The following is a 17,001-nucleotide window of genomic DNA, read 5'->3' on the forward strand; positions in this document are numbered from 1 at the left end:
CTGGCCAACAGCAACATTTAGCAGGCATCATGTCTTGTTCTACATGTTACCAAAAAAAAAAAATAGCTTTTATATAGTGCAATATCCACTAAATGTGGTCAAAGCGCTTTACAAGGGGTCCCTGGTCAACAGCAACATTTAACATGTAGGACGGGACATAACACCTGTTAGGCGATATTACATTTTTTCGGACAAAGACAACGCTGTTAACGGCCAGGTACTCATTTTACACCTGAGTATGGTGAGAGAATGTGAGTAAAGAACCGTGTAGCTGTTGGTCAGGGGTCCTTTGTAAAACACTTTGAGCACGTTTAGTGGATATTGTGCTATTTAAAATATCAACTTACAACTGAAAAGCTTACATTCTTATCTCTTTCTTAAAAATTTTTCAGACCCGGCACGACCCTGACCTTGCGTATCGCCAAGACTTCCAGTCACAGTTCAGGAAGAAGACGGATCAAAACCAACGATTGCGACGATTGTCAACGATGGGGGAATACAACCCCAAGCTAGCTGCACAGCTTTCCTGGTGCGCGGCAGATTCAGACGAAACAGTCCAGCGTAGGAATCTATCGGGAAAGGAGAATAGCAGCCTGAGAAATTCCGTTACATTGGATCTACCGAACCACGGCCGGAGAGCCACTTTGGATCCTCTCTGCAGGTTGTCACCTCATCTGTACAGTCTTCATGAGGAGATTGAAGATAGAGAGGATAAAAGGAGATCTACTTTAGATGATATAGGCGTTGAAGAGATGGAGTCTGAGGCTGTAGATGGAGAAAAGAATAATAAGGAGAATGAGGAGGAAGAGGAGGAGGAGGAGGGTAAGGAGAAGGATGGTGGTCGTGGGATTAAGAAGAGAGAGGATAGAGGATCGTCAAAGCATAAACTGGAGAGGCAGAAAGAAATGGAAATTGGTGACCCCGAAGAGGTCACAGGTCAAGGACAGGGGGTTGTGCCCTTGAAGAATTTGTCTAGTAATGGGCATGCTGTAGTTAGAGTTGATATTGAAAATGGTGATTGTAGTTATGATTTGGGGGATGGAGAGACGACTAGGTTATAAACGAGGTTACTACTACTTCTCCTTCTCCTTCCTCTTCTTCTCCGCCTCTTCCACCCCTTGCTCGTCTTTTTCCTCTGGATCCTTCTTGTTCTTCTTCCCTGGACATACGGAGTCAATGCCACCTTATGGTGTATGGTGATAATTTCTGCTTTGATCCAAGACTTGTTGGCTCGAAAGGATTTCCTCAAACTTTATTTTCCTCTGTCTCACTTTTTAAAATCAGTTTCACTAATGTCTGTCTTAGATTTATGTAAAACTTTTATAACTAAACAAATAATATAACAAACAAAAATGCAACAAACAAATGTGACCATTCGCCTCTATATGGTATTAAGTCGGGTTGGCTAAGATGTTGAAAATTGAATTTACAGCCATCAATATCAGACTTGTGTTGAGTTTGTATGTTTTATTGAGGAGAATGGATACCATATTTGAGGGTGCTTATGCCAACAATTTATATTTTTGACCAGCTTAACATTTAATTCGGATTTTAAGCATCTGGTTCGTTCCGACTTAATACCATTTTGAGGCGAAGGGTCACAAATACACACTGAAAAATATTCATGTAAAATTGATTGCTTTGAAGATATATTGTACAGGTACAAATTGCTTTAATATTATATATATGATTATAAACCATATTTTTTATTTTGTGGAATTGTATTTCAATTATTCGCTGCTGAGTTACCATTTTATTATGTATTTATATTTATCATCATGTATTTATTATATATTATGTCATCTGCTTTATCAAGAGATAATTTTCACCTTGATACAGTATTCTTCTTATTTCAGCCCAACCCATTTCAATGCTCACATGCACCTTACTTACTTACTTACTGTGGTGTCAACCCATAAGAGTTTTGCTGGAAATGACTCGCCTTGTACTTAAGATAATTTTAAGGAAAATATTTGGATAGAGGACATTTAAAAAAGAAAGAACCCCCCCCCCCCCCCCCCAAACATAAAAAACCCTCACCTAAAAACAAAAATAAAAAACCCCAGAAAATATTTATGATGGAAAGAAAGTCTATTGTTTTGCTGTATTTGACAATCTGAATTGAAAAGAATTATGTACTGCATCAAGGTGAAAATTCTCTCCATATATATATATATAAGTTTCCTAATTAAGAATAAGGGTACAGTAGTAAGGCATCTTTGTAAGCTGGTAGTAGCTGTCAAGTCTTTCATATATTCCTTGCCTGTTTGTTTTGTTTCTTATTTGCAATCTGTCTTTTATATGCCTTTTTCTATGTACAATATTTCTTATAGAGCCCTTTTTTATATCTACACGCTTTTAAAAAAAACCCTTTCAATTTACAAACTTTCATTTACACCCATTATTTTTTATAATTTTTTAAAACAAGCTTTCACTTGGACCAACCTTCCATCTTCATGCACAATATCTATTTATGGAGTTTTGGTGCTTTCATGACAACACTCGCTTCTGTGATAATAGCCGCTATCTATTTTCTGTGATTTATTTGGACATTTATTATTTATGAGGGTTCTGATAAAACTCCTACATGATAAACTTATACTTATTATTATATATCAACTTGTAAATACACTAAATATTCAAGAGATGCGAACACCATTTGATTGACAAATTCTGTTTATCCAATGTTATTACAGTGGAATCCACTTAAAGTCAACACCTTGTTGGTCCCACATTTTCTGTTCTTTATCAAAGTGTGTTCCATTGACAATGGATAAAGTCGACCTTGCTTAAAGTCAACAAATTTTTCTGGTCTGTAGTGTTGGCTTTATCAGGATTCCATTGTATTCACATATATTTTTTTTTGGTGAAAGAACTGACAGGCGGTTAGAGAGAGAGTCATCTGAAGTGTCCTGATCTGATGACTAGGAAGTAAAAAGCCTGGGTTACAGCTTCATGTTGGCATTTTCTTTCTTTCTTTTCTTGAGCAAGAAAATTAAATCCTTTATTGGTCACTTTACAAAATTACACTGCGGCTGATACCTAGTACCTTGTCCTGATTATCTTTTCAATATCTTATCTTTTTGAATTTTTGAGAGAAATTTCAGTGTCAGTTTTCACATGGATTACGTTAAGATTTCCAGAGCCACTGTTATTTTTATTCTTTTTTCTTTCTTTCTACAATTTAAAAAAGTTGGTCACAAGTTGACCATAGTAGTCCCATGATACTAAATCGTCATTCTTCTTTTCCTTTTATTTTCTACGTCTTGATGTGCCATGACGCTATGCAAGTTATTTATTATTCATTGCAATCGTTTTTATTATTTATCAGATTTCAGTGACAATTATTTAAAACCTGACTACATTCATTCCATGCTTCATTTCCCTTATGTCCCAACCCCAATATATTTATTTCACTCATAAGAGCTGAAGTTTTTACTTCTAATTTCACATTTTGATAGAATTTAATTTATGTCAGCAATATAATTATATAATAGACATTTACATTAAATGCTATTTTTTACGTCACATGAAAATGGAAACTTTGACATCATTATGCGCATAAATGTTAAGAAATATGAATATTAGGGATATAAGATGAACAAATTAGAAAGATAAATAGTGGTATACATTTAAATGTATAATTGGCTTACGTCAAATATTATATTTCTTATGAGTAACTATGATGCCTTCTTGTTGCTAGGAAAAACTTTGTTTATGATTTCCACCATATATTTCCTTATACATATCCATATACCACCTTATCTCTCCTGGTTTCATGAATTGTACACACCTGTTAGACCACTATGATCTCAAACTGAAAGACTGATAAACGTGCCCATATGTAACCGATCTCTAGATGAAAAATATTTCTCTGTAGGAGCCCAAAAAGTATGGAACAAATTAGGCAAAGAAGTCTAAGGATACCCCTGATCTCAGTCATTGTAGAAAACTTTTGAAAACATTCCGATTCAGGCAGGCTTTTTAGTTGTAAAAGTAAAAGTATTTGTGTTTTGTGTTGCTCGTTGTCTTTGTATGTGTAACGTTTTAGAACACCTTGTGGATTCTGCCTGCTATATAAATTTATTATTACATTACATTATATTATATTATTATTATTATACACTGCTGCTCATATCTTTTTTACATTTTAATCTTATTTACCTACCTCGTACGTTTAATTTTGGCTGTAGTTTTTTTTTTTTAATAACAATAAATGTATATGTGAATCTATAACATTCTGGTTGGGGTTCCTGACCTCCCATACTGGGCAGGGAGGCACTTACTGTGTATTCTATCCCCCTATATCTTCTTTCTGTCTTTGTCTTGGAATGAGATTACTTGGTTTTGTCCTGACCCTGGCCGGAGTTCTTGGCTGGAAGGGAAATAGTCGAATGTATAGTTATAGTTTTGGGAAAAGATATTTTCTCCTTGTGAATCATCTCTCTGTTATGCACTGTTGTTTTTGTTTATTTTTAACATATGATTTGTTAACATTTGAGTGTGTTCCACTTAATGGGATTTTGTGCTGGTGTCTGGATGAGACTTAGGTGATCTCAAACTAAGTACACTGATAGTGTGCTCTTGGAATCAATATCTGTTCCCTATTTGAACCATTCCCCTTTGTCTTACTTTTTCCTCAAGTCCTTTTAATTGTACATCTAGAATGTTTTTACTATCCAATATTCTTCCTTTTTACTGACGCTGATATGACCTAAAAGTGTTGCAAGCACTGTAAAACCCTTAAAAACAAACAACAAATAAACAAAGAATAATTTAGAATCAATTTGGAAATAAATTACCCTAGATGAAGTCAACTAACCATTTTAATCATTTAAAAAAAGTATAAACGAATGAATGTCGAGGTAATTTGAAAAGTTTAACGGAAAAACAAAAGTATCGTGTGCAATTTGTAATTTGTATGTTCATAATAAACATAAAATTCATGCAAAATTTTTATCAACAAAATAAATAGCATATGAATATAAACTTTTTCCTCAAGTACTTTTAATTGTACCTGTAGAATGTTTTTATTAACCAATATTCTTCCTTCCTTTTTACTATGCACTTAAATGACCTAAATGTGTCGCAAGTCCGTGAAACCCTTAAAAACAAACATCAAGATTCAGATTTCTAGTTGCTTATAAATGCTTTGGCAGTGCTATTTTCTCCCATTTTATTATACACTGCAAACAAATATTTTTTATATGCATACTCTATTTCACTTATATTCAGTTTTTTAAAATAGTTTTATAGCCATATATGGTGTTTAGCGCCCATTTATGTCTTAATCTTTTACATTCATTGTCTTTCTCATTTCTCAGCATTCCCTCAAATTGAATACACATCTATCTATGATCCAAGTGATATCAGTATGCAATGCATTCAATGAAATTATAACTTCTTTTTTTTCTCTATGCAATATATATATATAAAATTATGCATATTTTGGATTTAGCGGCTGTCATTCATTTATATTTTTATAAGGGATATTTTTCCTCCTTTTGTAAAACATATCTCTGTTAGATTTCTGTGTGTTAATTCTGGTGGGGTTCTTGACCTCCCATAGTGGGCAGGGAGGTCCACACGCTGTGTTCTCCATCCCCCTATATCTGATTTCCAACATGCTTTCTCTCTTTGTCTTGGAATAAGATTACTTGGTTTGTCCTGGCCCTGGCCGGATACCCTAGTTGGGAGGGAAACAGTCAAATGTATAGTTATTGTTTTGGGAAATTATACTTTTTTCCTTGTAAATCATCTCTCTGTTATGCATGTACTGTATTATGTTTTATTTTACGTATATCATGATTTTGTAAACATTTGAGTGTGTTCCTCTTAGTGGGGACCTGTGCTTGTTTCTGGATGAGACTTTTAGGCGATCTCAAACTAAGTACACTGATAGTGTGCTCTACATCGGTTCCCTATTTGAACCAATTCCCTTTTGTCTTACTTATTTTTTGGTGCTTTAATTATGATTCTAGAACTTTTGACAATCCCAGTGTCTTCCTTTTTACTGGCGCTGATATGACCTTGATGTGTTGCAAGCGCCGTAAAATCCTTTTTAAAAAATGTCTGTTAATTTGCGTCACGTATTTAAAGAACAATTATGCCCTTCCCCATGCAATTTTCTGCCACCTCGGCATTCGATAGCGAAATATAAATAATCTATCAAACAATATCCGATGTCAACAGAAATCCTCTATGTCATTCAAATGCGCAAATTGGGAATTTATAATTAAGCCCCCCCCCCTCCCCCCTCCCCAATTCCACGAAATTGTCTTGGATCTCAGATATATCAGATGTGATTATCCATATTATAAATATATATTTTCATTTTGGGCAAGGATTGGGTTAAGACAATGATTTTTTATTTAGATCAAACCAGGTGCAGTGCTCATTTCTATTGTGATATATATAATATATATATATATATATATATATATATGTATATATATATATATATATATATATATATAATATATATATATATATATATATATATATATATATATATATATATATATATATATAATATATATATATAAATATTTCTTTGCAATATCTTTTTATAACAGAGTTCCACAACAGCTATAGGCTTTATGTTATATGGTATACAAATCACCATAATATATCTTGCCATTTATTTATATATTGCTTATTTACTCTTATGACTGACAGATTATCTCACTATTTAAAGTCCTTAAATGACATCTAGACCGAGATTAAACTTTCAATATTTTGCGTGCCATTGCCCGAAAGTTTGTCAGATTTTTGCCACCGTTTATAATTTTTATTCAAACTAATATTGCTTTCATACTCACAAAACAATTTACTGTCTCCAAAACGTTATTATATTCCACCCCCCCCCCCTCTTCCTTTGCTATATTGCTAACCTTAAAAATTATAATATACTTACTGACAATTATGGACTGACTATATCAATAAAAACAAAAAACAGTGGAATCCATATAAAGTCAACAATTTTAAAGTCAACTCTGCATAAGCTCAACACCCTTTGTTGATCCGACATTTTCTGTTCTTTATCTAAGTGTTTTCCATTGATAATGGATACAGTCAACCTTGCTTAAAGTAATTTTTTTCTCTCTTATATATTATTATTATTATAGTTTTTTTTTTGTTTTTGATATATTGTATTTTGTAAACATTTGACTGTATCTTTTGGAGCCGGTCCTTTCCTTTTTTTTTTTTTTTTTTTGCCTGTACGTAACTTTTAGGAAATGTCAAAATAGGCACATTGATAGAAGGTTATTTTATCTTTTTATAATTGGTGCTTTTCAATAGGGAATGCGATTAGCAGAAGAGTAGCGTCCCTTGATTGGACGTCCACATGGGGAGAAGTTATTTGTAAACAAACCAACTACAAGCCAAGCGCTCCAAATACAAAATTTATTATTCATATTTCCGTACAAAAATGCATATCATAATCAACGTTATGCATTTTTTGTACAGAAATATGAATAATAAACTTTGTATTTGAGCGCTTGGCTTGTAGTTGGTTTGTTTACAAATAACTTCTCCACCGGCGACTTCCAATCAAGGGACGCTACTCTTCCGCTAATCTCATTCCCTATTCACATCTACAACTTTTCCTCCATCATTTTCTTTTCTACTGGCGCTGAAATGATCTAAAAGTTCAGGAAGTGCCATAAAACCCCTAAAAAACAAACAAAACCTCTAAAAACTAAAAAAAAAATATATATAAAGAAAATAATAGCAAACTACTTATGATCTCTCTTTAACTTGTCCCCTCTGTCTTGCCTTTTTGTTTATTCATTCATTTATTTTTAGTACCTCGCTACCTTTATCCAAATGTTTTGACTTATTTATAGTCTTCCTTTTTACAGGCCCTAAATCGACATGAAACTGTTGGTGGCGCTGTAAACTCCCTAAAAATAAACAACGTTGAACAATTGCTGTTGTTATCATTATATACCTCCTTGTTTATATTAATTATATTTATATAATGTTATTTTATTATTGTTATTTATGGATGTCCTGCAGTTCAATTTTCTATAAATTTAAGATTTCAGAGCATATTAAAATGAGTCAAATTCAACTCATATTCGTACACGTCTGTAATGTCATATGGTGAGTTGTATGTTAGCTACTCTTTAATTATGTCATATGGTGAGTTTTATGTTAGCTACTCTTTAATTATGTCATATGGTGAGTTGTATGTTAGCTACTCTTTAATGTCATATGGTGAGTTGTATGTTAGCTACTCTTTAATGTCAATGGTGAGTTGTATGTTAGCTACTCTTTAATGTCAATGGTGAGTTGTATGTTAGCTACTCTTTAATGTCATATGGTGAGTTGTGTGTTAGCTACTCTTTAATGTCATATGGTTAGTTGTATGTTAGCTACTCTTTAATGTCATGTAGGACGAATGTGAGTTGATTTTTACTCATTTTTATATAGCTAATATCATATATACATGTGTTGTAACTGGGTGGGGTTCCTGACCTCCCATAGTGGGCAGGGAGGTACATACTGTGTCTTCTATCCCCCTATGTCTGTTTTCCAACTTGCTTTCTGTCTTTGTCTTGGAATGAGATTACTTGGTTTTGTCCTGGCCCTGGCCGGATACCCTGGCTGGGAGGAAAGCAGTCAAATGTATAGTTAGTTTTGGGAGATGATATTTTTTTCTCTTGTAAATCATCTCTCTGTTATGCACTGTATTATGTATTATGTTTTGTTTATGTATTATATGTGGTTTGTAAACATTTGAGTGTATTCCTCTTAGTGGGGACCTGTGCCTGTGTCTGGATGAGACTTTTAAGTGATCTCAAACTAAGTACTTTGATTGTGGGTTCTTGGAATCTACATCTGTTCCCTACTTGAACCAAGTGTGTCTTCCTATCCCCTTATATCTGTTTTCCAACATGCTTTCTTTGTCTTGGAATGAGATTACTTGGTTTTGTCCTGGCTCTGGCCGGAGTCCTAGCTGGGAGGGAAACAGTCAAATGCATAGTTATTGTTTTGGGAGATGATATTTTTTTCTTTGTAAATCATCTCTCTGTTATGTATTATTATTTTTATTTTGAATGTATAATGTAAGCATTTGAGTGTATTCCTCTTTGTTGGATTTTGTGCTTGTGTCTGGATGAGACTTGTAGGTGATTTCAAACTAAGTACATTGGTGGTATGCTCTTGGAATCTACATCTGATCCCTATTTGTTCTCAGTTCCCCTTTGTCTTACTTTTTCTTGGTGCTTTAATTGTAATTCTAGAACTTTTTACTATCCCATTTTCTTCCTTTTTACTGGCGCTGATATAACCTAAATGTGTTGCAAGCGCCGTAAAACCCTTAAAAACAAACAAACAAACAACCAAGTCCCCTTTGTCTGCCTTATTCTTGGATGCTTTAATTGTAATTCTAGAACTTTTTACTATCCCATGTTCTTCCTTTTTACTGGCGCTAATATGACCTTAATGTGTTGCAAGCGCCGTAAAACCCTTTTAAAAAAGCAAAAACAAAAAACAAACAATTTGTGTGTAATGATTTAGTTTGTGGAGATTTGCTGTCTGAGTCAATTTCAACAAAGACAAGGGGTGGGAAGAACACTAATCACATTCAAATGACTTCTTATCACCGTGGTTGTTATTTTTGATCACCTCCCATAGTGGGCAGGGAGGTACATACTGTGTCTTCTATCCCCTTATATCTGTTTTCAAACATGCTTTCTGTCTTTGTCTTGGAATGAGATTACTTGGTTTTGTCCTGTCCCTGGCCGGGAGGGAAAAAGTCAAATGCACAGTTATTGTTTTGGGAGATGATATTTCTTCTCTTGTAAATCATCTCTCTGTTATGTATTATTATATTTGTTATTTTCAATGTATAATGTAAGCATTTGAGTGTATTCCTCTTTGTTGGATTTTGTGCTTGTGTCCGGATGAGACTTATAGGTGATCTCAAACTAACTACATTGGCGGTATGCTCTTGGAATCTACATCTGATCCCTATTTGTTCCTAGTTCCCCTACGTCTTACTTTTTCTTGGGTGCTTTAATTGTTATTCTAGAACTTTTTACTATCCCATTTTCTTCCTTTTTACTGGCGCTGATATAACCTAAATGTGTTGGAAGCGCCGTAAAACCCTTAAAAAACAAAAACAAAAACATATTTTTGGTCACAAAGGTGCAGACACCATTTGGCACTTCCAGATTTTTAAAATTTATTTATCTTCAAGGGAAAAATAATCATGGCCAAACCATTGCGGTTAAAGTTTGAAGTTTTGATTATTGTGTCAGTAATTTAATTGGACATTCAACCCGACTTTTGATTTATTAATCTTTAAGATATATATAATGGCAATCCACAGATCAGAGGCTGGCGTTTGTGAATCGTTTTTACTTGATCCACATATCTTGAGCGGTTCAAAAGTTATAGCCATGTGAAGTTTTGTGCAAGACTTTTGTGGTTCAATATATATGTATATATATATATATATATATATATATATATATATATATATATATATATATATATATAAATATATATATATATATATATATATATATATATATACACTCATAAAAGTGAGTGGAGCAGGCACCTAAAGTGAGTAGAAAAGTATCAGGAGACTATAAAGCATAAAAACGAACACAGCCGTAACAATCGCCATGCTTTCATTCTGTGTTGTCTTCTGTCACTTTTCTACTCACTTCATTTCTTGTTTATATATAGATACCCGCTTCCCTGACCATAACAATCATATCCTTTTCTTTTTTTTAATGTTAATTTTTTTTTGTTGCCTACACTGATTAAAATAATGAAAACTAGAAAATACCGAGTTTTATGACACTCCTCTCTCTCTCTCTCTCTCTCTCTCTCTCTCTCTCTCTCTCTCTCCTCTCTGTCCCCCCTCTCTCTCTCTCTCTCTCTCCCTTTCTCCCTCTCTCTTTCCCTTTCTCACTCTCTCTTTCTCACTCTCTCTCTCTCTCCCCCTCTCTCTCTCCCCCCCCCTCTCTCTCTCTCTCCCTCTCTCTCTCCTTCTCTCTCTCTCTCTCTATCTCTCTCTCTCTCTTTCTCTCTCTCCTGGGCGGGGTTCCTACCTCCCATATTGGGAGGGAGGTACTAACTCTGTCTTCTATCGCTTATATCTGGTTTCCAAATTCCTTTTTGTTTTTGTCTTGGAATGCGCTTGGCTAAGACGCTCATAACATTGCCATCCGGAAGTATAACGGACCAACACACAAAACTGTGTGTATCCATGAACATTTATAGTCGGGTTAATACAGTTCAGTGAACATTACTCATAAACGCGGATGGCAAAAAACAATAAAAAAGACCCGAGTGACGTCATCTTCGAACTATCTGATAGTTCGAAGATGACGTCACCCAGGTCTTTGTTATTGTTTTTCGCCATCCGCGTTTATGAGTAATGTTCACTGAACTGTATTAACCCGACTATAAACGTTCATGGATACACATAGTTTTGTGTGTTGGTCCGTTACACTTCCGGATGGCAATGTTGTGAACTTCTTAGCCAAGTGCATACTATCTATAGGCAGGTTACGGTTACAGACTGCCATCTATTTTTTAAAATAAATAATCTGGAAAAACAACGCGTACTTCAAAATTTGGCCAGAAAGCTCGTCCTTCAAATTATATCTATCGATTAAATTATGCGAAGTCCCAGGTTTGAGAGTCTTTTGTTTTTGTCAAGACGAGGGTCGCTTTAATCGAAAGATACGTGACCCATAGGCTCAAAACGGTTTTATCTTTGGTTTAACCTGGCACTAAAAAGTCAAATGAAGTCAAACTGATTAAAAGTGGGAAATGGCAATCTTTAGCACTCTAAAATAACGCATTCATTCTCCTTAATGGTGAGGGGTCCCGATAGCTCCGTTGGTAGAGCACTCGCTTCACACGCAAAAGGTGCAGTAGAGATATTTTTCTGCCCCTCCTCTCCACACAGCAGTGAATGGGTAGCTGAGTCTGTTAGATTTGGCGGAAAGTACCTTGCGATAGACTAGCGTCATATCCAAAGGATATCAAGCAATTGCTATTGTCCGTTTCACGCTTTAGAAACCGGGATAAACTCCGACTCCATGGGCCTAATGGCTCTGAAGGACTATCTACTACTACTACTAGTTATTAATAGAATCTCAAATCAAGTCTGATATCAATTTTTGGATATGAATTCAATTTTCAACATCTCAACGTCTCCGAGATTAAAACGTTTTGAGGTGATGGGTCACATATTATTAGACATGGTTTATTGGGATATGTCGGCTAGTGCTACTGTATAAGTTCACACATTGGCGCTAAACTGTGGGTTCCACAGGGAGGTGTTATAATAATATTATCTCTACTCCACACACGTAATGTTATTGTCATATTTACTTATCCCCCTAAGAGCGTGGATCAAGAGGAAGGGTAGGCTTGTTCTAGCAGGCGACAACTGCAGCCGCTTTTCACCTTCGATTTGGTTCCATGTGGCGTGCTGGATGAATAAATGAAACATTTTGACGCGCACTGATACTGGTTTCCGTAAAAATGTTCTGAATAAATGTTATTTTATTCTATTTTATTTGCTCTTGGATTTAGGTCAGAACTCTGTTGGATTCGATCATTTTGTTTCCCTTTATTTAACACACCTCAAACGAAACAAGTCATGGTTATGACAATGCTACTGCTGTTGATGATGATGATGATGATGATGATGATGATGATGATGAAAATCGATAACATACCTATTTATAGTGCATGTGACAAAGAAGATACTGCACGATGCACTTCACTTTTGCTATTTTTGGGGGGTTGGGGGGGGGGGGTTGGCCACATTAAAAAAATAACTAGGTTTTTCTCTGACTAAAATTCAACATTCTCACAAAATACAAATATTTTTTAATCGATAGATCGGCAATCGGTATCTTTCTTCATCTGTAAAAATAAAGATAAATGTGACACAGCTAGGTAAATGTGTTGTTTATTTAATCATTACGGTAATTTTGGCGTTTTTTCTCCCACCAAGGTTAATCAAAAAAGCTTTTCTGGCAACTGTGTTCACGAGAAAGTGAAGATTTGAGTGATTCACTGTCTGCTGTCTTCCATTGTAAGTAAAATGTAAACAAACAAAACGTCCGTGACTGACTGCTATGGAAGTAAAGAGTAACATAAATAACTTAATTTTTCTATTGACATTTAAATAATAAATTGCAAGTTTACTATAGTTCCTGGCATTTGTGACTCGTAGTCATTTTATTTGTAAAAGCATAAATGAGGTAAAGGTAAATAAAAACTTCCTTCAATTTGCTTCTGCCGATACCGGTAAAAGTAGAAGTCCCGTGCAGAGTTTGGCCCTTACTGTAGCTGTAGGAATCACGAATAATGATAATAAATAATACAGCCACTCATCTAAAACGGCTAGCAGTAAGCCACATCCACAACAACGAACACAATTTCTTCGACTGTACACTTTCTGCAAACCAGAAAATCAGCAGCAAACGACAGATTGCTTACTTGCTTCCACTGCAAATAAATACATTTGAGCCCTGGATGCAGGGCTGGCTTTGGCTTTACTGTGACCGAGAACCGTTTTCCTCTGATAGGATGTGTAGAGACTTTTTCTCCCGTCTATCTGGATTTTACATGAAGTATTAAATTAGCCTTTAGATTGTTTGTTGTTTACTGAAGAAGGGTTTTCGACCATTAATTATTTATTACAATTATGTTTTTGAAACTAAGAACATATTCATTTTTCGTTTAATGATATTGAAGCCTTGCATTGCACTGAGCTTTTGCTCAACTGTTTTATTGATACAAATAGCAGAGATTGAATTGAAATCATTCTCATCATCATCATCATCATCATCATCATCATCATCATCATCATCATCCACATCCTTTATCATTACCGTTGGCACTACTGTTAACTACACACACACACACACACACACACACACACACACACACATACACACAAATCCAACAATTAAAAGACACCTAAAATAACAGCATCAACAAATTGACCACAAATTATTGTAAAATTTTTTTGGACTTGTAAGTATTACTATTTGCAGGAAGCTGCTTTATAAAATCTTGTAGTGGTAAAATTTCATGAGAGTATAATTCTTTTAAAGACTACGGAGAGTAGTTGATTTTATTTAAAAAAAACCCCAATAAACTGTGTCATGGCACAATACCGAAGGGCTAGAGCCCAGGTGGTCGCTGGTTCGGTTAAGTAAGTAAGTTAGTAAAGAAATAAAATTTGTCAATTGCCATTTTCTATTCTATTTTCTTTCCATTTTCAAACAGATTGGTTCCAGTAACTTGGAAACACAAGAGAAGACTAAATGTGATTATCGGGGATAAGACATTTTAATTTTAAAAAAGAGAGCAATAAAATGACGCAGCTACCATTGAAGAGGCTAAGAATTCCAAGGTTGTCATTTTTCATCACTGTTACTCTCATTGCTGTTCTGTATAGCACAGCGTCAATCCAGGCAGATGATTCAAACTCTAACTCTAAGGTTATAACAGATGATGCCTCGACGCTCAAGGTGATCAGTCCCACATCAAAATCAAATGGCCCGGATGACTCGAGCTACAACGTTACAGCTGGCAAGAAAAAAATTGAATCGACTCATGGCGGTAAAAATAACAGCCATGGCAAAAAGGAAGGCGGTGGACACAAGACTGAAGGATTGGTCGTCGCGTCGTGGAATTATCACGAAATTCGAGATCCTTTGATCTTCACTCTCATCTTGGTTCTGGCAGGTGTTTGCAAGATTGGTAAGTTAACCTAAATATGATTGGTCCTCTGTTTCCAAATAATTGTCTTGTAAAGAGTTATAATAATATGTATATTTTTGTTGTTCATCTCATTACCATCAGTTTGTTATTTGAACTTGGTATTGCAGTGGCATTAGTAGTATTAGTTCAATAATCATATTGAACTAATACAACTACTAATGCTATTGCAATACTGCTACTGTTGTTTCAATAATTTTTTTTTTGTGTGGCATCAGTCACTCATTAGTATGGTTTCTTAATTAAGCAAATTTGAGTTGGGGTCATATACTGAATGATTGATTACCTTATTGTCTTGTCCTAGGTTAGGACTTGTTGCTCATATTTCCCCGCTTGACTCAGGTATGAATGGGTATCTGGTTGTTGGCAAAAAGTGTATTTATTGACAAATATGGTGTGGAATAGATATTGAAGCATTTGGAAAACGAAACCCTGTTTATCAAGATCATTCTATTAAAATGTTCTATCTGTATGTCTCCATATGCTTTTATTTATTTTGATATATTTATTTTTGGTAAGTTAAAAATTATTATGTGAATTTATAAATAATTTAGCTTTTTAGGATGTTGAACATTTCATGACATTTGATTCATCATCTCCATTGAAATAATTCAAAATATAAATAGAAATCTCCTCTTGTTGTCACTTTATTATTTATTCCTTTTTTGATTTCTAAAATGATTCCACAGTCTACCATCATGCCGGCTTTTTGTCCAGTAAAATACCGGAATCGTGGTAAGTTTTCACACCTCAAGCTTTTCACTATAAATATAAAGTAAAAGCGCTTTTACTATTATAAATATGAAACTAACCTAATTTAGTCGTGTAGTGATAATGTTTAAAAACCATATTACAGTAGAATCGGCATAGAATCAACACTCACTAAAATCAACTTCTGCTTAAGTCAACAAACCTTGTTGGTCCCGAATGTTCTGTTCTCTGTGTTCCATTGATAATGGATAAAGTCAACCAATCATTATCAGAGTTTTTACAAATTGTTTCAAAAATTGACCAAAACTTCAGAGAACAGTTTCAGTAAAGAATGTTTATATCTATAAGTGTCTAGGTTCCTAAGACAAATTGTTGAAAGGACATTTATCATTTATTACCGTCAAACGTCAAAGTGGCAATCACAATTTTGAACATTTTTTCTTCAGTTATTAATTCAGTTTTACTTTTCACAGCCGTCTAAATAGGGCCCAAACTTTCAGTTTAGTTACTTCTTCCCTCACTGGCTACCGTCAAGTAATGTAAACAATCCACCGTCAGCCACAGTGATAGCAGCTGTCGAGACGGCGTGCATTGGCAATAAATTATGCAGGTAAATCTCATCGCTTTGAATTTCTCTCAGGCAGAGAGTAGTAGAAATTTCATCAAAATACTCAATTTGCTCAGCCTGTTGTGGACGCAGCATCTTTTTCATAATTTTCAAACATATATGGATACAAAGACCAGCTTTTCCTCTACAAGACGCAATTATTTTTGTTTACATTAAATGATAAGTTTGTGTTTTGCTCTTTTGAATAATCAGAGTTTTTTTTGAAATAAATATTAAAATTATAAGTTTAAGAAATATTTAAAAGTTCAAAATATCAAACCAACACTTTTTACCATCAAGTGTGAGGGATCAGAGAAAAGTAGATAAAATTATCTTTCATATGATATATACTTTATTATGTAGATTCAGGGATTTAAAAATAGAGGGTGTGGAAAGGAATCTCAATAATTATTTTTGTTACCAACAAAGAGGAGAATATTTCATGATATTTTAGAAACCCAATAATAAAACTAGATAGTGATGATAAGAGACATTTATTTAATTTGATTTCATTGAATTTAAGCGGAAATTTTAGATATTTCTTAAATTTACTTATTTAAGTTCTGTTCAGGTCATGGAGAGACACACTGAAGACGGTCATCACACCAGTACAAATGAAATATGTCGAATTTGTTGTGAAAGAGTACAGAGCCGTGCTGAGTGGATTAAAAGACTCTAGACGTTATCAACAATTGACTATAAATATAAATGAGAAATTCTGACATATTTAAATATTTCAATTTGCGAGAAATGTATCTCACTGGTACATAATTTAAAGAAATGCGATGTAGGTATTGATACCTCTTTGGTTCAATGAGAAAACTCTGAACAAGGAACAATACTTAATGAGGTGAATATGATCCTAATCTTTCACCAATGATGTGCTATATGCAGTCTATATGGCA

The 17,001-nt window shown here is 34.4% G+C and overlaps 2 protein-coding genes across 2 annotated transcripts in view; both read left to right on the forward strand.

Moving 5' to 3' along the window:
- LOC144980606 (uncharacterized) overlaps positions 1-5,529 on the forward strand; it is a 47,637-nt gene extending 42,108 nt beyond the window's left edge. Inside the window, exon 21 of the mRNA XM_078928285.1 lies at positions 393-5,529. Coding sequence (XP_078784411.1) covers positions 393-1,061 — 669 coding nt within the window. The 3' untranslated portion in view covers positions 1,062-5,529. The remainder of the gene's footprint in view (positions 1-392) is intronic.
- Positions 5,530-13,107: 7,578 nt separating this feature from the next.
- The window catches only part of LOC144980771 (Na(+)/H(+) exchanger beta-like), a 51,110-nt gene continuing 47,216 nt past the window's right edge, over positions 13,108-17,001 (forward strand). Inside the window, exons 1-3 of the mRNA XM_078928551.1 lie at positions 13,108-13,256; positions 14,284-14,760; positions 15,468-15,513. Coding sequence (XP_078784677.1) covers positions 14,373-14,760; positions 15,468-15,513 — 434 coding nt within the window. The 5' untranslated portion in view covers positions 13,108-13,256; positions 14,284-14,372. The remainder of the gene's footprint in view (positions 13,257-14,283; positions 14,761-15,467; positions 15,514-17,001) is intronic.

Source organism: Berghia stephanieae, chromosome 10, assembly GCF_034508935.2.
Source record: "Berghia stephanieae isolate SIO BIC M18660-M18661 chromosome 10, UCSD_Bste_1.3, whole genome shotgun sequence".
Classification (NCBI taxonomy): domain Eukaryota; kingdom Metazoa; phylum Mollusca; class Gastropoda; order Nudibranchia; family Aeolidiidae; genus Berghia; species Berghia stephanieae.